At 39.8% G+C, this 20755-nt stretch overlaps 1 protein-coding gene and 1 long non-coding RNA gene across 5 annotated transcripts in view; both read right to left on the bottom strand.

Moving 5' to 3' along the window:
* Positions 1–2008, bottom strand: part of LOC121037799 (uncharacterized) — a 5703-nt gene extending 3695 nt beyond the window's left edge. The window contains exon 1 of the long non-coding RNA XR_005793989.1: positions 1465–2008. This is a non-coding gene — a long non-coding RNA (uncharacterized LOC121037799). The remainder of the gene's footprint in view (positions 1–1464) is intronic.
* Positions 2009–3576: 1568 nt separating this feature from the next.
* On the bottom strand, positions 3577–20511 carry TGDS (TDP-glucose 4,6-dehydratase). Of its 4 annotated transcripts, none has more exons than XM_040487243.1 (12): positions 20298–20511; positions 18038–18104; positions 16994–17062; positions 14794–14884; positions 12133–12194; positions 10694–10792; positions 9582–9641; positions 8325–8368; positions 7524–7689; positions 6098–6156; positions 5575–5672; positions 3577–4335 (listed from the first exon to the last, which is right to left on the bottom strand). In XM_040487243.1, the coding sequence occupies exons 1-12, from the start codon at positions 20381–20383 to the stop codon at positions 4250–4252; spliced, it is 987 nt and encodes a 328-aa protein (XP_040343177.1). In that variant the 5' UTR covers positions 20384–20511; the 3' UTR covers positions 3577–4249. The 4 variants fall into 4 exon arrangements, with proteins under 4 accessions (XP_040343177.1, XP_040343176.1, XP_040343178.1 ...); XM_040487242.1 differs by having other exon boundaries at positions 12052–12194; positions 20298–20510; XM_040487244.1 differs by lacking the exon at positions 20298–20511 and adding an exon at positions 18495–18675 and having other exon boundaries at positions 12052–12194.
* Positions 20512–20755: the final 244 nt, after the last annotated feature.

Below are 20755 nucleotides of genomic sequence, written 5' to 3'. Positions count from 1 at the left end.
AGAGAGAGAGAGAGAGAGAGAGAGAGAGAGAGAGAGAGAATCCCAAGCAGGCTTTGTGCTATCAGCACAGAGCCTGATGCGGGGCTTGATCCCGTGAACCATGAGATCATGACCTGAGCCAATATCAAGAGTCAGACACTTTACCAATGGAGCCACCCAGGTGCCCTGAGAATTTTAGGGTTTTAGAAAACAGCTCCTGGCAGTTTACTGGGCCCTGGAAGAGACAGAATGCTTGACCAGAGGACATCAAATGACCACATTTCAGGACTGTCCATAATGTGCCAGGTTCTATTGGACTCACTATTGTGAGCTGAATTGAGCCTCCCTCCCCAAATTCATATGTTGAAGTCCCAACCTCTAATACCTCAGAATGTGACTGCATTTGGAAATAAGGGTTTCGAAGAGAGAATTAAATTAAAATGAGGTCTTGGGGGTGGGGGCGGTAATCCAATGTGAGCAATGTCCCTGTAAGAAGTGTGAATTTAGACACAGACATGAGCATGCACAGAGAGATGACCACGTGAAGACAGGGAGAAGGTCACCATCAATAAGCCAAGGAGAGAGGCTCCAGAAGAAACCAAGCCTGCCAACAACTTGATGTCAGACATCCAGCCTCCAGAGCTAGGAGAAAATAAATTTCTCTTGTTTCAGCCACCCAGTCTGTGGTATTTTGTTATGGAGGCTCTAGGAAACTGACACACCCAACTAGCCATAAAGTCAGGTGGCCCCTGCAGCAGTCCATGGTAAGATGAAAATGGCCCATCAGGACCGAGCCTGAGGAATCAGAGGGCACCAATGAGCTGCAAGAGCATTTAGGCTAGAGTCCCATGTCACCAGCTTGGTTATACCTCTCTCAGCTTACACCTGTGGCCTTGTGGAGGGTTCTGTACAACCAACTGAAAAGGGGAAGAAAAAAGAAAACCCTAAGCTTAGCTTATAGATGGGTTGGCTTGTCATGTGTATACAAACCAAACGTGGATGGATGGTGGCTGCATTAAAGCCACATAGGGGTGGCTTTAAAAGAATGTGCAAAGGAGAGATCCATGAAAGGGCAGAGCTTTGAGCAGCATACCTGGTTATTCACTCTGTAGAGAAGTGACCTGAACTGAGAAATGTATGAACTCATAGACAGTGGTGAATGGCCTGGTTAAGCCACTTCAGGGACTTGGAAGGAAAAAGACTAGAGATGCAGAGATAAGACAGGTTTGGAGGCATGTGAATGGCCGCATGGGGGTGGTTGGGGAGTATGAAGATCTGTTTATCCCATGTTAATGCCCACCAGAAAACAACCACCATGGAAGAGTCACTGAACCATTTGGTAGACAAGATGAGGTGGTCAGTTAACTTTGGCTAGGCTTCACCATCAACTACCCCAGAACTGCCACAGTGGGCGTCTGAATGCAGTCACCATAGTTGTAGAGACGGAACCTACTCGTGGGGCCCCCAGCACAGATTCTCACTTACCAAGGCCAATCTAGCCACTGCCACTTCTGCACATCCATCCTGCTGGCAACAGACAAAGGCTGAGCCCCAATGTGGCACGATCCCTTGAAGAAACCCATCAGGTACTTGGTGGCAAGTTGATTCCATTGGAGCCCTTTTCATCCTGAAAGGGCCAGTGGTTTATTCTCACAAGAGATAACGTTTTCCATATGGATTTGCCCTTTCTGCCTGCAGAGCCCGAGCCAGCACCATTATCCTGCCCAGTCTTGCTTCCTCTTTTATCGTTACAGGCGTTACTTTGTCTCAGCATGTTTCCTGCACGCTCCTTTCAGATTGGCTTCCTACATATGGTAATGTGCATGTAAGGTAAGCTTTCTCCATGTCCTTTCTATGGCTGGACAGCTCATGCAGTTTGGATGCACCAGTTTATTTATCCGTTCACCTATTGGACATCTTGGTTGCTTCCAAGTCTCGACAACTATGAATAATGTTACTAGAGACATCTGTGTGCAGGTTTTTGTGTGGACATAGTTTCAATTCCTTGGCGTAAATACCAAGGAGTGTGAATGCTGGATCATGTGGTAAAGGTATGTTTTGGGGCGCCTGGGTGGCGCAGTCGGTTAAGCGTCCGACTTCAGCCAGGTCACGATCTCGTGGTCCGTGAGTTCGAGCCCCGCATCGGGCTCTGGGCTGATGGCTCAGAGCCTGGAGCCTGTTTCCGATTCTGTGTCTCCCTCTCTCTCTGCCCCTCCCCCGTTCATGCTCTGTCTCTCTCTCTGTCCCAAAAATAAATAAACGTTGAAAAAAAAAATTAAAAAAAAAAAAGGTGTTTACTTTTGTAAGAAAACTGCCAAACTGTCTTCCAACGTGGCTGTACCATTTTGCATTCCCAACAGCAGGTGTAGGAGAGTTCCTGTTGCTCCGCACACTTGTCGGTATTTGTTGCTGTCAGTGTTCCAGATGTGGTCATTCTAATAGGTATCTAGTTTTTGTTTTAATCTGCGCTTCTCTGATGACATATGACGTAGAACGTTCATTTTTTTTAACACTTTTACATAAATTTGTTTCCACTGGTTTTTCATTATATGTTCTTAATGCCTGTCCAGTCATCTCCTGAGACTAAATAAATGATAAAGTTAAGCCATATTGAGTATATTAAAGTTGGGAATAAAGGCACACAAAAATATGTACAAAACTAAATGCCACAGAAAACAGTGTTTTTGTCATCTACTCTCAATGACCAGACTCTACCAAAAGACCATCTGCTCTCAGTTGGTCCCATTTTCTGCCTGTAACTTCCCAGCCTCCGCAACCTCTCACTGCCACACCTCCATGCCTGGTCCCCTCTCCATTTCCTCTAGCTACAGCCAACCCCCAGGAGGAATTTTCTTCCCTAAGCAATCGGGACTAGGGGGCCTCACTCTTTGCTTATTCTTAGCCCTCTGCCCCTCGGCCCCTCCCGACTCCTACTATGCCTACCTCTGGATCAATCCACTTTGCACATCTCAGAATTATTATTTTTTTAATGTTTATTTATTTTTAGAAAGAGAGAGACCACAAGCAGGGGAGGGACAAAGAGAGAGGGAGAGAGAGAATCCCAAGCAGGTTCCACACTAAGCACAGAGCCCAACTCGGGGCTTGAACTCACAAACTGTGAGATCACGATCTGACCGAAATCAAGAGTCTGATGCTTAACTGACTGAGCCACCCATGTGCCCCCACATCTCAGAATCCTGAAATGACTGTATTCAACGTCAGTTTGTGTTTCACTCCTGCTTGGCAAATCCTCTTCCAACTTTGGAGCTGCTTATTCTTTTCCCGATCTCCACCTCTTCGAGGCCCTTACTCCACCCTTACCCCTCTTACTTTTAACCACCTGTGAGTGAATGACCTAGCTTTCCACCTCACGGAGGAAAGAAGTCATCACACATGCACGGAAGCCAGAAAGCTGGGCACAACCTTGAACTCCTCACCCTTTCTCAATGCAATATCCAGTCAGCTGCTTTTTCAAGCCATCTTAAAGTCTTTAGGAGAGAGAGGAATTAAAAGTATTTAATCAAGATATTTAAAAATTTTTTCTACAGCAAAATAAAAACATACCTTAGTAAAAATAAAGCCACGTTCTACATTAAATATGTTACAATAGTGATACTTTTATAAATAAAATCATTTTAAATGGCAAATACATGATAAAAATCTCTCCTATGAGATTACTCATATATAGTCCAACAACTGATTTTGAAAATGTAAAAACTACATCCTTCTTTTAAAAAACATTTAACTTAATTTTACAAAATTATCTAAAGTTAAAAAGTGCTAGATATGCTTCCATTGTTCCACTTTTAAAGCAATTATAGCATATCAGACCTTTAATAAAAAAGATGAATGAGGACAGACAGCTCATCCTATGTTGCCTAAAAATGGAAACTTGAGAGACTTTGTAGGCAGTGGGGAAGGTTGGGCAACTGAGTTCAGGGCCCGCGAAGGCTGTCGTCAGCGCAGAACTGGGCTCGGTCCTTGTTCTCAGAACCATGAGATTCCATTTTCCTGGCCCCTTCCTACGAAAGGTCTTTCTAGGACTTCTGGTGCCTAACTTTCAGGAGAAAGGTTTTTGGAAAGAATCTTGAAATTTAAATCCTATGCCAGCACCAAACCTATTCTAAAGATTGAGGTGTTTTGCATTTGAATTTTATGCAAAAAGTCATGAATCTAATTCCAAAAGAAAAGAGGACACCTTTTGGTCACTTGGTTTCCCATGGCTTGTGGAGGTAGGATAATTTTCTTCTTTCTCTGAAAACTGTCTTGACTATACAAACGGTGGTTGTACTGGAAAGGGTTCCAATGCCTTTTCTGCATTCTTCCAGTTGTGAAAATTCTCTCTGTACCAGTCAACTGAGAGGAAAAAAACCAAAGGACAAAAATAAAAAACAAAACACAAAACACCAGTTAATCAGCATTTACTGAGTTCCTGCTAAGTCAGAAAAATCTTACCCATCAGCCACTCAGCTAACTGTACTCAGATTCTTAATTTAAGTAAGAATCAGTCTTGCCAAAGGGATGCCTAATGAAAACAGCTTGATTTTGAACCAATCAAGGTCATTAATCACAAGATGTTTCAGTACCCGAAACTTAGATTTAAAAGACAGTTATCATTTGTTTGTTTGTTTGTTTTTAATTTCAAAAGTCATTCAATACTGAATGTGCTGGTATAAGTGTTGAAGAAATTCTGACTTTAAGAAATTGAGGGAGAAGGAGAGATACGTCATTTGCACTGGTTTTAAAGCTATAGGACAAGTAATTTTTTGTTCAAGTGAATGTAGCAATACAGCATTCCAGGCACAATGAGAAGGTGTGATTTTTCTTCTGTTAATATGTAAAGTCATTTTATATTGTTATATTATCAGGAAAGTTTTTCTTAGTTAAAAAATGATAAATTATCTTTGAATTTGCTTTCAAAAATTCAACACAAGTATTCTGTATGTCAAGCTCTGAATGAAGACTTTTTCTCTACATGTGAGTTTATCTTTTCTCATGAATACATTTTTAAACCGAACTTTAACATATATATACACAGATTCTATACACTTATTTTAATGGACATTTCTTCACACAACTAAATTTTGTTTGTTTCAATGTAAAAAAGGCTTCAGACACTCAAAGACTGCAACTGTCCAGATGTCATCAAATCTAAGATGCCACTGAGGTTAAAATGGACCTGTAAACGTTATTTTACATGTTACCAAGAAAAGGAAGGAAGAAAGAAAGAAAGAAAGAAAGAAAGAAAGAAAGAAAGAAAGAAAGAAAGATGCAATAATAATAAGACATTTGTGACTTTAAACCACATACCTTTAAAGGATGTGCAAAAAGTGACAAATTTGCACCTGAGAATCAATGAAATAGGTTTCTGACAAACACTGATGAGACACAGGAAGACTCATCAGAAGTCAGTCTGTGAAATTCAAGATGCTTAGGAAATAGATTACTATGGCTGGAAACATACTAAATGTAACACTTTGAAAAGTGGAAAGGATTCATCATAACATTCTACTGAATTTAGAGTGTTCTAAAAATAAATTACTTTTCCTTTAAATTTTTCTGAATCTCCCCCAAAAGGATCAATTCATAACGTACTTGTCTTTTTTATTCCTTCTTTCCAAGGCACTTTGGGTCTCCATCCTAAACCATGTATTTTTTCTGACTTCATTGGATATCTCATGTCATTGGTAGGTCTTAGAAAACAAAACAGATTTAAAATGACATTGTGGATATATATTTACAAATGTAAATAATGTGTGTCCATGAATCTTTACCATAGTTCACATTTTTCCTTTAAAAAATTCTCCCTGAATTTATTGTAGAAAATTTGCAAAATAAAGTACATGTTAAAAAAAAATCATCTATAATGATTGCCGAACCCTCTTCGTGGCTTATGCTTTTCTGATTTCAGCCACGATCTGGGTTTGAATGCAGCCCATACCTATATGTTTGATGAATGAATAAATAAATACACATAAACTTATTAGGGCTCCTATGTTCTTATAGCAGAAAATTAAAGAGAGATAATGGTAGTTTCTGATTAAGTGAACATATCTTAGAATTTTATAAGTATCTAAGATTTCACAACTTTTCCCCAATGTTTTAGCTTATTACTCACCTATCATTAACATAATCCACCCAGTTTTCCATTTCAGACTCTGAATTGGTCTCTTTGATCTGTGAAAATGGATTGTGTCGAATTACAAAATAAGACCAGAGAATAACAAAAGTATTACATAGCTGATTTAAAAGACTAGAAGAACAACCGCTTCAAAGTGGGGGAGACAGCTAAAATGAACAGCATTTTAGTACACTTCCTATATTTTATAACCCAAATTCCATCTGAAGCTCAGCAAAAATACACATTGCATAAACTATGGGAAAAAATTAACTTTTTTGACTTTTGGTTATTACTCAGTGTGATACTGTGATTTATAATAAGAAATATATATTTGGTTTTTATCCCTGTTCCTAAAACCCTTGGAATTTCCTAAGTGATGAGAGATAAAGGTGTCTTTTGCTGTTCATAACAAGCCCCTTTTAAGCACAGAGTTTATGTTAATGAGTGAATTTTGGAAAGCCCCTACGGAGGGGGCTGGTTGCCAACAGAACCAACCACATGTTCAGAGCGCTGGAGATTGAGTTACTCTCCAGTGGTCAATGATTTCACCAATCATGCCCACTTAATGAAGCCTCCATAAAAAACCTAAAGGATGGGGTTTGGAGAACACGTGGGCTGCTGAAAACATGGAGGTGCTGGGAGGGTGGTATGCCCAGAGAACATGGTCAATCCACAATCTTTCCTCCTCCTTGGCCCCAGGCTGCTCCTCCATCTGACTATTCCGGAGTCACACCCAGTGTGAGAAGCCAGCCATCTAGAAAGTAAACTGTTTTCCTGAACTCTGTGAGTCACTCTAGCAAAGTACCTCTGATTTATAGCCAGTTGGTCAGAAGCACAGGCGACAACCAGGTTTTGTGACTGGCATCTGAAGCAGGGGATAGTCTTGTAGACTGAGCCCTTACTTAACCTACGGCATCTGAAGCAATTTCCAGGCAGATAATGTCAGAACGGAGTTCAATTATAGGCTACCCAGCTTGTGTCTGAGCACTGCTTGGTGTGGAAGGCCCACATGGTTGGAGTCCAGAGTATTCTGAGAGTGGTATAAAGGAAGAGTTTCTATACACTGAATCCTTGAGATCTATATTGATGTGCATTAATACGTACCTACACTTATAGCTACAATTATTTATATATCACTGATTCTTAAGACTAGCACATACAAGTTTATATTGCTGATATTGAGATATTTGTTATAATGAGTATCTACATTTAATGTGTTAGGATTTTTATTTTCCTGAAAAGCTGTTATAAACGAGTGATATAATTTCAAATAATGACATATCTTCACGTACATTTCATTTTTTTACACGTTTACTTTCCAACTGAGTAAACCGTAAACTGTTGATTTTGACTACCTTAGTGATTACTACCACTAATTTAGTGACAATTTTGAAAACACTACCTTTCTGCAATATATACATACCAGTTGTATTAGTTCTTTGGCAAGCTGGAGAACTGACATTTCAAAATTGGTTCCGATGTTATAAATTTCACCTGGTTTCCCCTTCTTGAGGACAGTGAGAAATGCTTCTACTACATCGGTAGCATAAAGGAAATTTCTCGTTTGAAGCCCTGATCCATGAATGCAGCTAAAAAGATGAAATGAAAGGGAATCACAACGTATAAAAATGTAAGCTCTCCCAAACCAAGGTACCACAATGACTGTGTACATTCTAGAGCAGCCAATTGCCATGAGATCCTAGAAATCTTTTACTGAAAACACAAAGTCTCAAGACTTTTCTAAATTTTATCATAATTTGTAAATGATCTCCAAACCTCCTTCAGCACTCAGCAGGAAAGTGGCAAGCATCTAAATGACCCCTGAGAAATAAGTTATTCATCAATTTTCTACCTTAAATTAATTTTGAAGAAATCCATATAGCTCTGTGAATTAAATAATTCCTCTGAAAAAGTAAAATTATATAAAGATAGATGTCAAATTTTAATGCTAAAATTCAAAGTTCTAGGATACATTATTTAAGAACTGAAGTTATAAAAAAAAAGGTTGCAATGATGTTAGTAAGTAAATTACAAAGATGGATAACAGATGGTAATTATTTAAAAATCTGTCACATCGATTGTAGAAGGAATTTGTAAATTTGTTGAAACATTCAATCCTATGGCCTTCAACTCTTAAGACTTTGTGATTTTCAAGACTGGCTGTCACTGAATACTATCCATGTACCAGAAAAACATATGGGTACAAAGGTAAATGATAACATACCATTTCCTGTTGTGTTGTAGTAAAGATATAAATTTTGGAATAACCTAAAAGAATATTTAAATATTGTTTCAGACATTGGAAATTCATTGATCCATATGAATCTAACTCATCATATGATTAAAAGATGATTATTAAGAGTTATACATAGGGATAAATTCTGATTTTTCTTACCAGTTCAAGAAGAAACCTATGATAATATTGACAAGTGAAAGAACTCTAAGATAGCTTCCTATTGCACAAAGATAAGTTATCTGCTAGACGAATATAAAGACAAAATGACACATAGTGTAAAAATTCAGAAGTCTTCATGAACAGTTCGCTGTCATCACAAAAGTTCACCTCGGATTTCATTAAGGGCAGGAATCTGATCTTACTCATTGCTTTGCATACAGCACCTACACTCAGTGCTTGTGAAATTAATAAAAAGTAAATCCCAGTGACACTGAATTCAAAGAAAATTTATGTTAAACGGGGCGAGCTATATTATTAAATTAACAATGCACCTCTGAAAGATACTCCCCAAATTAAGCAAAGTAGATATTAAGACCAGCAGATCATGACACGGCTGGCCCCTTTCTTTGGGCTAAGAGATTAATGCAACCAGCTGGAAAGTGGAAAACCCTATCTCCAAATTTAAGCAGAAGAAAGCAATGGTTACTTAAAATTGGGCTTAATGATACAGAACCAACTGCACTGGTGTCTTCAGCCTCTTAACGACATTTCTTTATTCAGTACTTGTACTACTTTCTGGAAGACGTTCAGGCCAGCCAACAATAAAGAGGATCTGGGGAACGATTAGCCAGCTGATGGAGAGACAAATTTCTGTACCAGCTTCCCGCATTATGCTCTGACTAGCTCTGAAATTTCTAGACTGCAAACCAGGAAGGAGTCTTCAGCAGCCAGGACAGGAGCAATGGCAGTACTCTCTGGTGCTTCTGAATCCTGCCAAGTACAAGGCATTTTCAGAAGATCATCTCTCTGGATCCTTCAAAGTCCCTTCTGAGCATTTTCATTATCCCTCAATTTAAAAACCATGCTCCAAGGGCCTAAGGTCACACCAGCTGCTGTCAGGTTGAGACTTGAACTCAGGTCTCCAGACTCTAAACCTGATGAGATTTGCCTTTGGCCTATACAGCATTTATAATTATGTACAATTACAGCAGAAATTATTCTGGACAAATACTGAAGAGAGATTATTTTAAATGATGAGAAGCTACGATCACTAAAGCACACTATGGATTCAGGAATAAAATGTACCTTTTCTGGATATTGATGTGGTCCGTAAACATTACTGCTTCGTGTGATGACAGCTGGAAACTTAAAGAGTTGTCGACATTAATGCAATAAGAGGTCCAACTGTAATAATTATCTAAAGACAAACAGTTCTAAAATTTGGGCACTTGCAGCTAAGTAACCCCACACATCTTAAGGACAGAAGTGAAGGGACAGTTTTCTAATGTAAGGTTCTTGAAAAGACAGGAGAGGATGGGAGTCAGAGAAAGGCAGAGGTTCCCAAAAGGAAGAAGAGGAATATCTACTTGGACAAGTGCAGGATGAAGAGAGATAGGGCCAGGTTTGTTAGGTTTGACAGCAGAAAAATTACAGAAATTTCTACCTGATGATTTCAGAGACTCTATCTTGGACCTCAGGTTTGGTTAGGATGTGAAACTTCAAGTTGTCTTTCTCTGAGGCACCAACCCTTACAAATAAAAGGAGCTACCACAAATGGGAAAAGGGCCAAAGTTATGGAACACAAAAGGCAAGGGAATGTCAACTCCCATTCGCGAGGAGCCAAGAGAGGTGAATCATGCAGAGAGGAGCATGCGGTAGGTCATGGAACCTGCCCTCCCTCTGTCTTCTTTCACCTGGAGGATTCTGGGAATCAGGATATTCCAACCAGGTTTTCCCTACAGCTCTAATTCTCTATGTATCACTGAAGTAGGAAAAAATGTATACAAATTATTGCTTTATTATTTTTTTAATTTTTGTTTATTTTAGAGAGAGAGTGCAGGAGAGGGGCAGAGGGAGAGAGAGAAGAGAGAATCCCAAGCAGGCTCCACACTCAGCAGGTAGCCGAACACAGAGCTCGATCCCATGACCGTGAGATCATGACCTGAGCTGAAACCAAGAGTTAGATGTTTAACTGACTGAGCCACCCACAAATTATTCCTTTAAATGATGAACTGAACAAGAAGTAGGTCCTACTTTGTCCACACAATATAGGAAATAAGTATTTTAAACTCCTTAGTATATAAACTGCTCAATCTAGGTCTTTAACTCTAAAAATGGAATGTTGCTAATCCAACTTGGAGTTTTAACACCTAAGTCCAAAGAAAAATTATTCAAGAGTTTCTGAAATCAGTTCTTACTTTATATCGTTCCCAGTAAGACTGTACAAAACACTCAGCAGCTGCTTTAGATGATGCATATGGATTTGTAGGTTGTTTGGGTGAAGATTCGTCAAATTCCTAATTTTAAAAAGATGCATTTAATAAATATGTATTATGCATAGTTTCTAAGTAGAAAAATCAGAAAACATATCACAAACCTTAAATATTAATCACTACATTTTAAAAAACATTTACTGGACCCCAACTACTTGCCTGGCATTTTTCCTAAGCGTTTTTTATATGGTAGCATTCACAGTAACCCTATAAGGCAGGCAGAGAGAACAACAAGTGCAAAGGCCCTGAGACAGAGTGCGTCCAAAGGTACCACAAGGAGGTTAGTGTGAGGGAAGAGAAATGGGAGTTGAGGCCAGAGAGCTAGAGGGAGGCCAGAACCTGTGGAACCCTGAAGGTCACTGAAACAACGTGAACAGGTTTTGAGCAGAGTAATCCCATCATCTGACTTATATTCTAAAAATTGTTCTGGCTCCTGTGTCAGACCTGATGTAGGATAACAGGGCACAAGAAGAAAAAAGGGTTCCTTCATAAAGATTGCAAAGAGAATTGAAAATGCTTCTCATGGGTGGGACTGGATATTGAGGAGAAGTGGTCAGGGTCTGCTTTTTTATTACAAGTTTTTTTCAAACCGCTTGATTTTTTTTTTTCACTTATGTGTTTTCATAAAAATGTAACACAGAATGAGGTCATTGCAAACACTGACTGTGAAAAATATAGATGAGAATGGAGCCATCTTTTGCATAGGAAGCATAATATGTACAAGTGATTTAAAAAGGAGAACAGATTCCAGCTGCTACAATAATTTCACATGCACCCCTTGACATTCCGATGCGCTATCCTGAATGGAAGAGAAGGGGAGTGGGCGGTATGCTCTGCTTGGCCCGTGGGAATGACATTCATCACGTTTGGACTGGGACAGAAAGGCGGGACGTGCTGTTCTCTGGTAAAAATACTGTCAGTCAAATTACATATAAATATGTACCGAGACTAGATGGTTGTTGCCATTTGGGCTGGTATTATTTGATTTGAAGAGAGGACACAAAGAACTGATAGTTTGGAGAGTCCTATAAGTGTGCATAATGAGAGGATGAAAAAGCCCAGGGTAGGTTTTACTTCTTTTATTTTAATTTTTAATTTTAATTTAATTTTATTTTTAAGTAATTGTTTCACCCAACACAGGGCTCAAACTCACCACCTCAAAATCAGGAGTCGCACACTTCACAGACTCGGCCGGCCAGGCGCCCCCAGAGTAAGTTTTAATAAGACACATTTGTTTCATGGTTCATGGTAAGTGGGTGAAACATATACTTTTCTAAGCTTACCTTATCAAGACTGCCTCCATACACTTCATCTGTGCTAACGTAAATAAATTTCTCCACTCTGGCTTCATGAGCAGCACTTACCAAAACATGAGTGCCATAGACATTAACATATGTAAACTCAAAGGCACGTACAAATGAAAGATCTAAAAAAGAGAGAGAGAGAGAAAGCTAGAACAATGCCACCCAGGGGACAAAACAAACACCAAACAGTAGACTCAGGTATAAGGAAAGTTCTACTCACTTTTCTTCATTCACTACAACTGTAATCGTTTAAAAAAATAACAAAAACACATTGCTACTTATTATTGCTTTAAGCCGAAATTATAAAGTACATGTGAATTCTTAGAACCTAGAAAACTATCAGTGCTAAATTTGCAGGAAACACTGTTTCATTCTATTACTTCTTTTTTTTTTTTTTCAACGTTTATTTATTTTTGGGACAGAGAGAGACAGAGCATGAACGGGGGAGGGGCAGAGAGAGAGGGAGACACAGAATCGGAAACAGGCTCCAGGCTCTGAGCCATCAGCCCAGAGCCTGACTCCGGGCTCGAACTCCCGGACCGCGAGATCGTGATCTGGCTGAAGTCGGACGCTTAACCGACTGCGCCACCCAGGCGCCCCTCATTCTATTACTTCTTACGTTTGTTTATTCTGTCTTTCTCAAGAGCGTGCACATGCGCACTCGCATGAAAGAATGTGTGGCGGAGGAACAGAGAGAGAGGGGGAGAGAATCCCAAGCAGGTCAGCACTGTCAGCACAGAGTCTGATGTGGGGCTCGATCTCACAAACCATGAGATCATGACCTGAGCTGAAAGCAAGCAGAAAGCTTAACCGACTGAGCCACCCAGGTGCCCCAAGAAACACTTCTATTCTAAAAAAAAAAAAAATCTAAATTTAAAATTGTTCTTAAATTTGAAACTTGAAACATCTAGTTTCTACTAATAGAGGGCTAGGCTTTTCAGATCAACCTGCTATTGCTGAAAGAACAATAAATGCTAGATAAATTATTTTTGAAAATAAATTTACTTTGAAGAATAGATTCTCTATAACCTGGGAATGAGGGGAACTTTACTAAATATGGCTCACAATCCAGACGTAAAAGGAAAAAAAACTGCTAACTGTGACTACATAAAAGCTCTTACACAGAAAAAAACAACCAGAAATCTATAAAGTAAAAATACAAATAAATGACAAACTGGGGAAAATACTTAAACTTTTCAGAAACAAAGGGCTAGTATATTCAATTTATAAAGAAGTTATAAGAAAATAAAAAGGGATAACCCTATTGTAAATGGATAGGAGACATGAACAAATAGTTTAGATAAGAAATACAGAGGTCGTTAAGCTTAAGATGCTCACCCTCAATTATAATAATGAAAATCCAAAATGAAAACTGATAGATACCACTTCTTACCTACCAGATTGGCAAAAATTTAAGTTTGACAATAACTTCTGTTGGTGAAGCTATAGGGGAAAGATACTTCATGCATTAGGAATAAGAATGCAAAGTGTTTTCAACCCCTAAGGAAGGAAACTTCCCAATATCTAGGCAAACTACATATGATTTTACCCCCTCAATCCTGGTTAGTAGACTCAACTGTGTTCCCCCCAAATTCATGTTGGAGCCCTAACCTCAAGTACCTCATGGTGTGACTATATTTGGAGACAGGGGCCTTTAAAGAGGTAATTAAACACAACACCATTCAGGTAAGCCCTAGTCCAACATGACTGGTGTCCTTAAAAGAAGAAATTCTGACACACAAAAAAACACTAGGGAAAACCAGGTGAGGACACAGTGAGAATATGGCCATCCGCAAGCCAAGGACAGAAGCCTGAGAAGAAACCAACCCTGCTGGCACCTTAACCTTGGACTTCAGCCTCCAGAACTGTGAGGAATAGAATTCTGATGTTCAAGCCCCCCAGCCTGTGGTATTGTGTCATGGGGGCCCTAGCAAACTAATCCACTCTCAATTCTTACTTCTAGGAATCTCTACCCAACATCAATTGACAAACATACAAAAGGACACTACACAAGGACACAGGCACAAAGCCATCCATTGCAGTGCCATTTAAATAGCAATGTGTAGGAAATAAACCCAAATGGGGTACATATATGTGATGGAGTGTATGAAAATAAAAAGGAATGAGGAATATCTCTATATCCTGTTTAGAATAATCTCCTAGGTATACTGTAGAGAAAACCAAGGGAAATGATAATTTTAAAATCAGGTAATAAGGCAGAGTACTACTACTAATGAGAATTTAGCAACACTTTATCTTTTGTTTAGGTGATGGCTACATGGGTATTCACGTTATCATTATTCATTTCACTTTACTTCTAAATTCTTCTGAATGTATGGTATGTTTCAAATTATGAGATGTTAGACAATTAGAAGAGATCTCAGATGCACATAACAGTATAGATAATGATAATATGTTCAACCGTGTACCTACCACCCAGCTTTTAAGAAACGACATAAAAAATGCAGTTGAAGGCCCATCTCCCCAGAAGTAATCACTATATTGAATTTGGTTAAACTCAAAGTTTTAAGATAGCATTCAAGGTTATACTTCAACCTACATTATTAAAATTGTCCTATTCTCCTGGGGGAGCATGGTATGTGCTCTTTCAAAGACATATATATTAAGTACCTACTTATTCAACCTCAATGGTGGACTTTGATTTGGACTAGTCACTGGGAAAAAAATCTTCCCATAATTGTAACATAAAACAATGCTTACCTACATGTGTTTGCGCAGCAAAATGTAGCACTATATCTATTTTCTCTGTTTCAAAAAGCAGTTTCACAAAGTGAGAATTACATATGTCACCCTATATAAAAAGCAAACATGAAAAAACTAAGTTTCATTGAGCACTGTCATTCGTAATAACCATTTTACTACATGAACCAAAACAATGATAAGAAAATAGAGAATAGAGAGAATAGAGAATATCTTGAAAATTCAACCAAAGGCTCAAGTAAGTATAGTAATGATGTATTTCCCCAGCATCCTAGGATATAAGATATTCAGTTCAAGATGCTTTCTTGTAAATAAGTTTCTTAAACAATATTTTATTGAGCACCAACTACTACTAAAAACTGTGCTTGCTTTTTCCCGTATCATTCCTGCCAACCTCAGGTCATTATGTTAACAGGAAACTTCTTAAATTTTTTTTTTCAACGTTTTTTATTTATTTTTGGGACAGAGAGAGACAGAGCATGAACGGGGGGAGGGGCAGAGAGAGAGGGAGACACAGAATCGGAAACAGGCTCCAGGCTCCGAGCCGTCAGCCCAGAGCCTGACGCGGGGCTCGAACTCCCGGACCGCGAGATAGTGACCTGGCTGAAGTCGGACGCTTAACCGACTGCGCCACCCAGGCGCCCAACAGGAAACTTTTTAAACATATTTTTTTTAAGTTTGAGGTAACCATTATTGAAATATGTTTAAAGTATGACAACCAGATGACATTTTGAAAAATGTATTTTACCACAACTAAGTGAACTGTGAATATTTTTTTTAAGTTTATTTATTTATTTTGAGAGAGACAGAGACAGAGTGAGTGGGGGAGGGGCAGAGAGAGAGGGAGACAGAGAATCTCAAGCAGTCTCCAGGCTCTGAGCTGTCAGTGAAGAGCCCGACCCAGGGTTCAAACTCACAAAAATGAGATCATGACCTGAGCTGAAACCAAGAGTCGGACGCTTCACCAACTGAGCCACCCAGGTGCCTCATTATGAGTACTTTTGATGTTGTGTGTATATTTAATTCTTCTAAAAATACATATTCTCAACAATTCTTTAATGACTGAAATACTTTCATATAGAAGAAAAGAATTATAAAATGTTTGCTCAGTATATTCTTTACGATTTGTGGTTAAAAAGAGACTTTGTAGGGGCGCCTGGGTGGCTCAGTTGGTTGAGCATCCAACTTTTGATTTTGGCTCAGGTCATAGTCCTAGGGTCACAGGTTCGAGCCCTGCCCTGGGCTCCACACTGAGCATGGATTCTGCTTAGGATTCTCTCTACCCCCCTTCCCCTCTCCCCTGCTCACACATGTTCTTCTCTCTCTCTCTCAAATAAATAAAAATGAAGAAAAAATTTTTTTAATTTTTAAACTTTTTTTTAATTTACTTTTGAGAGAGAGAGAGAGACAGAGTGTAAGTGGGGGAGGGGCAGAGAGAAAGGGAGACACAGAATCTGAAGCAGGCTCCGGGCTCCAAGCTGTCAGCAGAGCCTGACACGGGACTTGAACTCACAAACCTTGAGATCATGACCTGAACCGAAGTCAGATGATTAACCAACTGAGCCACCCAGGTGTCCCCCCAAAAATTTTTAAATAAAAATTTTTTAAAAGAATTTATAGAATATCTCTAAAAAAAAAAAAAACAAACAACCCCCCCTCCCACACACACACAAATCATGAGTTAAATAGTTTCATCTGACATTAAAATTTCCCTTTGCAAGTCAATGACCTGACTCTCTGGTTTATACTTTGGACTCGTCTAAGGGTGGCCAGTAAGAATCAGCCTTCCAGAGCCAGTTAATCCACCTTCATAAGAGAAGACTATCCCAGGGGCTACATGGTGGGCTTTTTGACTATTGCCTGGCCTGAGTAACATTCCCCTTTACACCAATCTCTTTAAATCCCAGCAAGGCCTTATCAAGAAGGCTGGTAAGGACCTAAAAAATAACAAACCATTTAAGTTCAATCAGCTACCCACAGATCGGCCGACGTGCCCAATGTCACATGCTGCTTTATATGTGGTATCGATTTAAAAGTGGTATTCTCTGTAGCATGTTGTACTTCTAGAAATTAAAAGGTCTTTAAGAAGCATACTTTCCATGCCTACATTACACAAGTTTGCAGAGTAGAAAGACAGAATGTCTGAATGGCTAAAGAGGCACAGTATAATAATTATATAATTATAAGAAAACTCTCATACCTGTATAAATTTGTAGTTTTGTTTGTTAGAAATGGTTTCAAGATTCTTCAAGCTTGCACAGTAATCCAGCTTAAAATAAGTAAGTGAGGAAAGGGAGAGAAACAACAGAAAAAGTGATAGTAGCTTTTCCTATCAGATATCAATTTATTTAAGACTATAGATGTTCTGCTTGTAATACAAGAACATGTCTTCTTAAAGTGTTTGCTCTTTGTGTTTTTAGAAGTCTCTGATATGTTAAAAAAGTATTTTAAAAAGTGTAATTCTGCTACCTTTTTAAAATTCAAAAAAAATTATTGTAGAAACCCCTCCTTTAAAAAATTTTCCTGCCCACATGTGCCTCCAACCATCAGAAAAGCTTACCATTTCTTACTGCAAAGGAATTAGTAATTGAAAACAAAGACACCTGTGTTATGCATATTATGACTGATCACACTGTTTCCTGAGTTAACTGTTGGTAAATCAGTGTACAGATGGGGAAAAAATTACTGTCCATGATAGTAAGGTAGGCAAAAATTGATAAGCCCCACATATTATTCTTTGTTTATGGACTATTAGTATTATGTTTTATGACATTAAGGTAACTATCTGCATCTTGTGTTTAAAATAAAAATTCCAGTGATTACCAATCATGGCTTTTGGACTCTCCAAGGAGACTTCGATTATTACTGAAAACTTCTCAAAACTGAATTAACTTTAAGAAATAAATATGTAATTTTCCAGGAGGTGGCAGTTACACAATCAAATAAAACAATGATAAAATCAAATAAACAGAGTATCCCAACTCCAAAAAAAGTTAATAATCACAAGATTACACTACATATTAAATTTAGGGTTGAAGATTTTCTTTTGGTAAAAATACTGCACTTAAAACCTTTAATTTATAGTTTAAATGGACTAAGATTAAATACAGCATGATCACATGACTATGTAGGCCCCCTAAGTTGCTCAAATGACTAAATAAAAAACTAAAATATCAGCATAAGATTTTAATATTTAAAAAAGTACATCAATGTCAGTGCATGAAACTCATTTTATAAAACTCACCTTGTCTAGATTTATGATCATATAGTTTGGATAATCTTGTACTAAAGAGACAATCACATGTGATGCGCTGTAAGAAAAAAGTATATTTTGTTAGAAAACTTAACCTTTTCCCTAAACTAAACATTTCCTAAACATTACCCTAAGCTGTCGAGTATTAGAACACTATTCAAAGATACCTTTTCAGTTTCTGCAAAATAACAGAAATAACATAGTGATACTGAATACATACTCCCCTCCACTTTTCACTAACTTTCTCAACAGTATCATCAATAATCAGCATCGATATATGGATATGCCTTTGCACTGTGGGGAAAAGAGAATTTACTGGTCCTGGGTATAAGAAAAAATTAGTTTGACCAAATGATTTTGTCCATTTGTGCTTTGCGTGTGGGAGTAAAGAAGGGTGATAAACACAATGGGTGGTGGTCAGTACAGATAGACTGAAACTATCACGTACCTTTTAAGGACTTTAGGTATAACTATGCAAAAATTAAGTTAGTATGAGCATAGGAATTGTCTATGTTCACAGCACCCCTACTACAATTTCTATCTCTTGGTATAAGAATTTAGTGGTGTAAACCAGCATCCTCAGAATAACATGGGTTTCTAAGGCTAATAATGGCTGAGGCCATCCTGAATTGGATAGCCATAGTGGCTCCTGGCTTCAGAGGACCTCGAAGTGGAACCGGAGGCATCTCAGTGAGATGATTCACCAGGTTTTCTCATACACACTAAAACACTGGGCCCCCAGGAACAAGGGCAGCCCTTGACCAAATTATGAACTCAGACTTTTGTACCTGACGGCCCTTTCACAGCATTTTCTAGGACTTGCCCTTCCAGGACCAGCACTCTCACACAAGTTCCACCCTTTTATGCTCCTCTTCTCATTAAGTAACCCCTGCCTGTCTGGTACCCTCCTCCAAATCACAGTCAGATTAGAAGAGCTTATTTAAGGTGCTAATAGGGGAGGTTATTCCCATGTTTCTCTTCTTCCACTAGACACTGGGAGTTTCCTGTTGGTACCTGTGCATTCATCCGTTCAACAACTTTTGAAGACCTTTGTAAAATAAGCCAGGCATTCTTATAAACACTGGTTGAAAACAATAATCTCTGCCCTCATCAGTTTACATTCTAGAGTGGGGATGCAGACAATAAGCAAGTAAACACTAATACGCAATATAATTTCAGGTAGTGATTACTGCGTTAGTTGAGAAAGGGGCTATTTTAGGTAAGATGGCCAGGTAACACCTCTCCCAGGAGGTGATGTCTAAGTAGCCATCCGAATTGAGTGATGCAAGCGGCCTAAGCAAAGAGGAAGCAAGTGCAAAGGCCTCAAGACAGGAGGAACGGGCCTCAGGTGTTTACAGGAACTCCAAAAGAGTAAGTGTGGCAGGCACAGAAAAGCAAAGAGGTAGAATGGCAGATCAGTTTGGAAAAGTAGGGCGTGGACACTTGAGTCTTGTAGATATGTTAGAGAGTTTGGATTTTATTCTAAGTTTGACAGGAACCACTAGGGTAAAACTCTATGCACTTATTTACTTAATAAACACTGACTTCTGTGGGAAGAACAGACTTTAGGGGAACAAGAGTGGAAGCAGTATGACCAATTGGGAAGTAACAGTAGTAATCTAGGCAGAAGAAGACAGTAACGTGGACTAGGGTAGGAGGGTGGGGCGGGGGGTGGGGTGGCGGTGTGAGAAGTGTTTGCTTTGAAAGTAGTGATAGAGGACTCACTGACTGAATATGGGTGTGAGAGGTAAAGAGCCATCACACATCTAGTCCAGGTCAAAGCACTAACAGAGGGGTGTTTGTTAAAGCCCGCTAACTAAATGAATGTGCTACTGTAACCCAAAAATGGTTGCTTGGCGCCTATATGTAGAAGGCCTGTGTACGGAAGCGGTGGGCTGGAGGCTGGGGCAGTCGAGGAAGCTTACTGCTACGTGGGTGCACTCAGAAGAGTGACAGGTGCATCCCAGACCAGGTAAGAGGACAGACGGTACCACAGCACTTTGGTTTTGGTTGGGAAGCATCTTAAAGAAGTCGGAGTTTCAACGGAACCAAGAGTTTTCAGGCGGAGGCGGGGACGGGGGGCGGGGAGGGGGGGTGATGGCAGAAGGTAGGCTGATCCTAGTCATGCGTTAAGACCCTTCCCATTTCAGACCCCCTAAGCTGGTCCCAAGTTGCCAAGAGCAAGTAGAGGTGCAGGAAAAGGTTGGGGTTTCTGGGGAGCCACTACTCGGCCAGCGACGCCGTTACCTACATGAAACCAGCACCCCCGGTCACCAGGAGCCGCTTCGCAAAGCTGCCGGGAGGACCCAAGGGCTCCGCCCTGCCCGCAGCCGACATCTCCCAGCTCAGCAGTGCCTAGCAGCGTAAAGCGCCAGATCTGTACACCGTAGGTAAGTTCCACCGCGACTCTTCGCGACACGTCTCGCTGCCCCGACACGTCAGTGGGGTGGGCAGCAGCAGCTTCCGGAGCTGGGCCGACTTATCCCCGCCCACTGCGGGCTGGGCGGGGCCCGCGGGGGAGCGGGCGGTGCAGCGCTACTGCGCAGGCGCAGCTCTTCTCCGTTCAAACCCACCAGGTTAAGCGCAATTGGGGTGGCTGGGAAGATGAGGTCAGGTACGGTTCGTGACAAGTGACACCAGTATGGATCGGGTTTTTACTTAGATACGCAGATGTCGGAGTTATGAATGATTACCTTCTTTTCATTCTTG

Source organism: Herpailurus yagouaroundi, unplaced genomic scaffold (genome assembly GCF_014898765.1).
Source record: "Herpailurus yagouaroundi ecotype Mexico unplaced genomic scaffold, PumYag 164, whole genome shotgun sequence".
In the NCBI taxonomy this organism is placed as follows: domain Eukaryota; kingdom Metazoa; phylum Chordata; class Mammalia; order Carnivora; family Felidae; genus Herpailurus; species Herpailurus yagouaroundi.
Note: the sequence above shows the minus strand (reverse complement) of the source record. Positions and strands in the feature narration are given on the sequence as shown.

What these genes read in the sequence shown, in the direction of transcription:
- TGDS (XM_040487242.1), bottom strand. Translation starts at nt 20,383, where the DNA reads ATGTCGGCTGCGGGCAGGGCGGAGCCCTTGGGTCCTCCCGGCAGCTTT. An exon ending in CTACAACACAACAGGAAATG is followed by an intron (nt 7,690 to 8,324) that starts GTATGTTATCAT and finishes TCATCTTTTTAG; the next exon opens with CTGCATTCATGGATCAGGGC. An exon ending in CCAAAGAACTAATACAACTG is followed by an intron (nt 6,157 to 7,523) that starts GTATGTATATAT and finishes CCATTTTCACAG; the next exon opens with ATCAAAGAGACCAATTCAGA.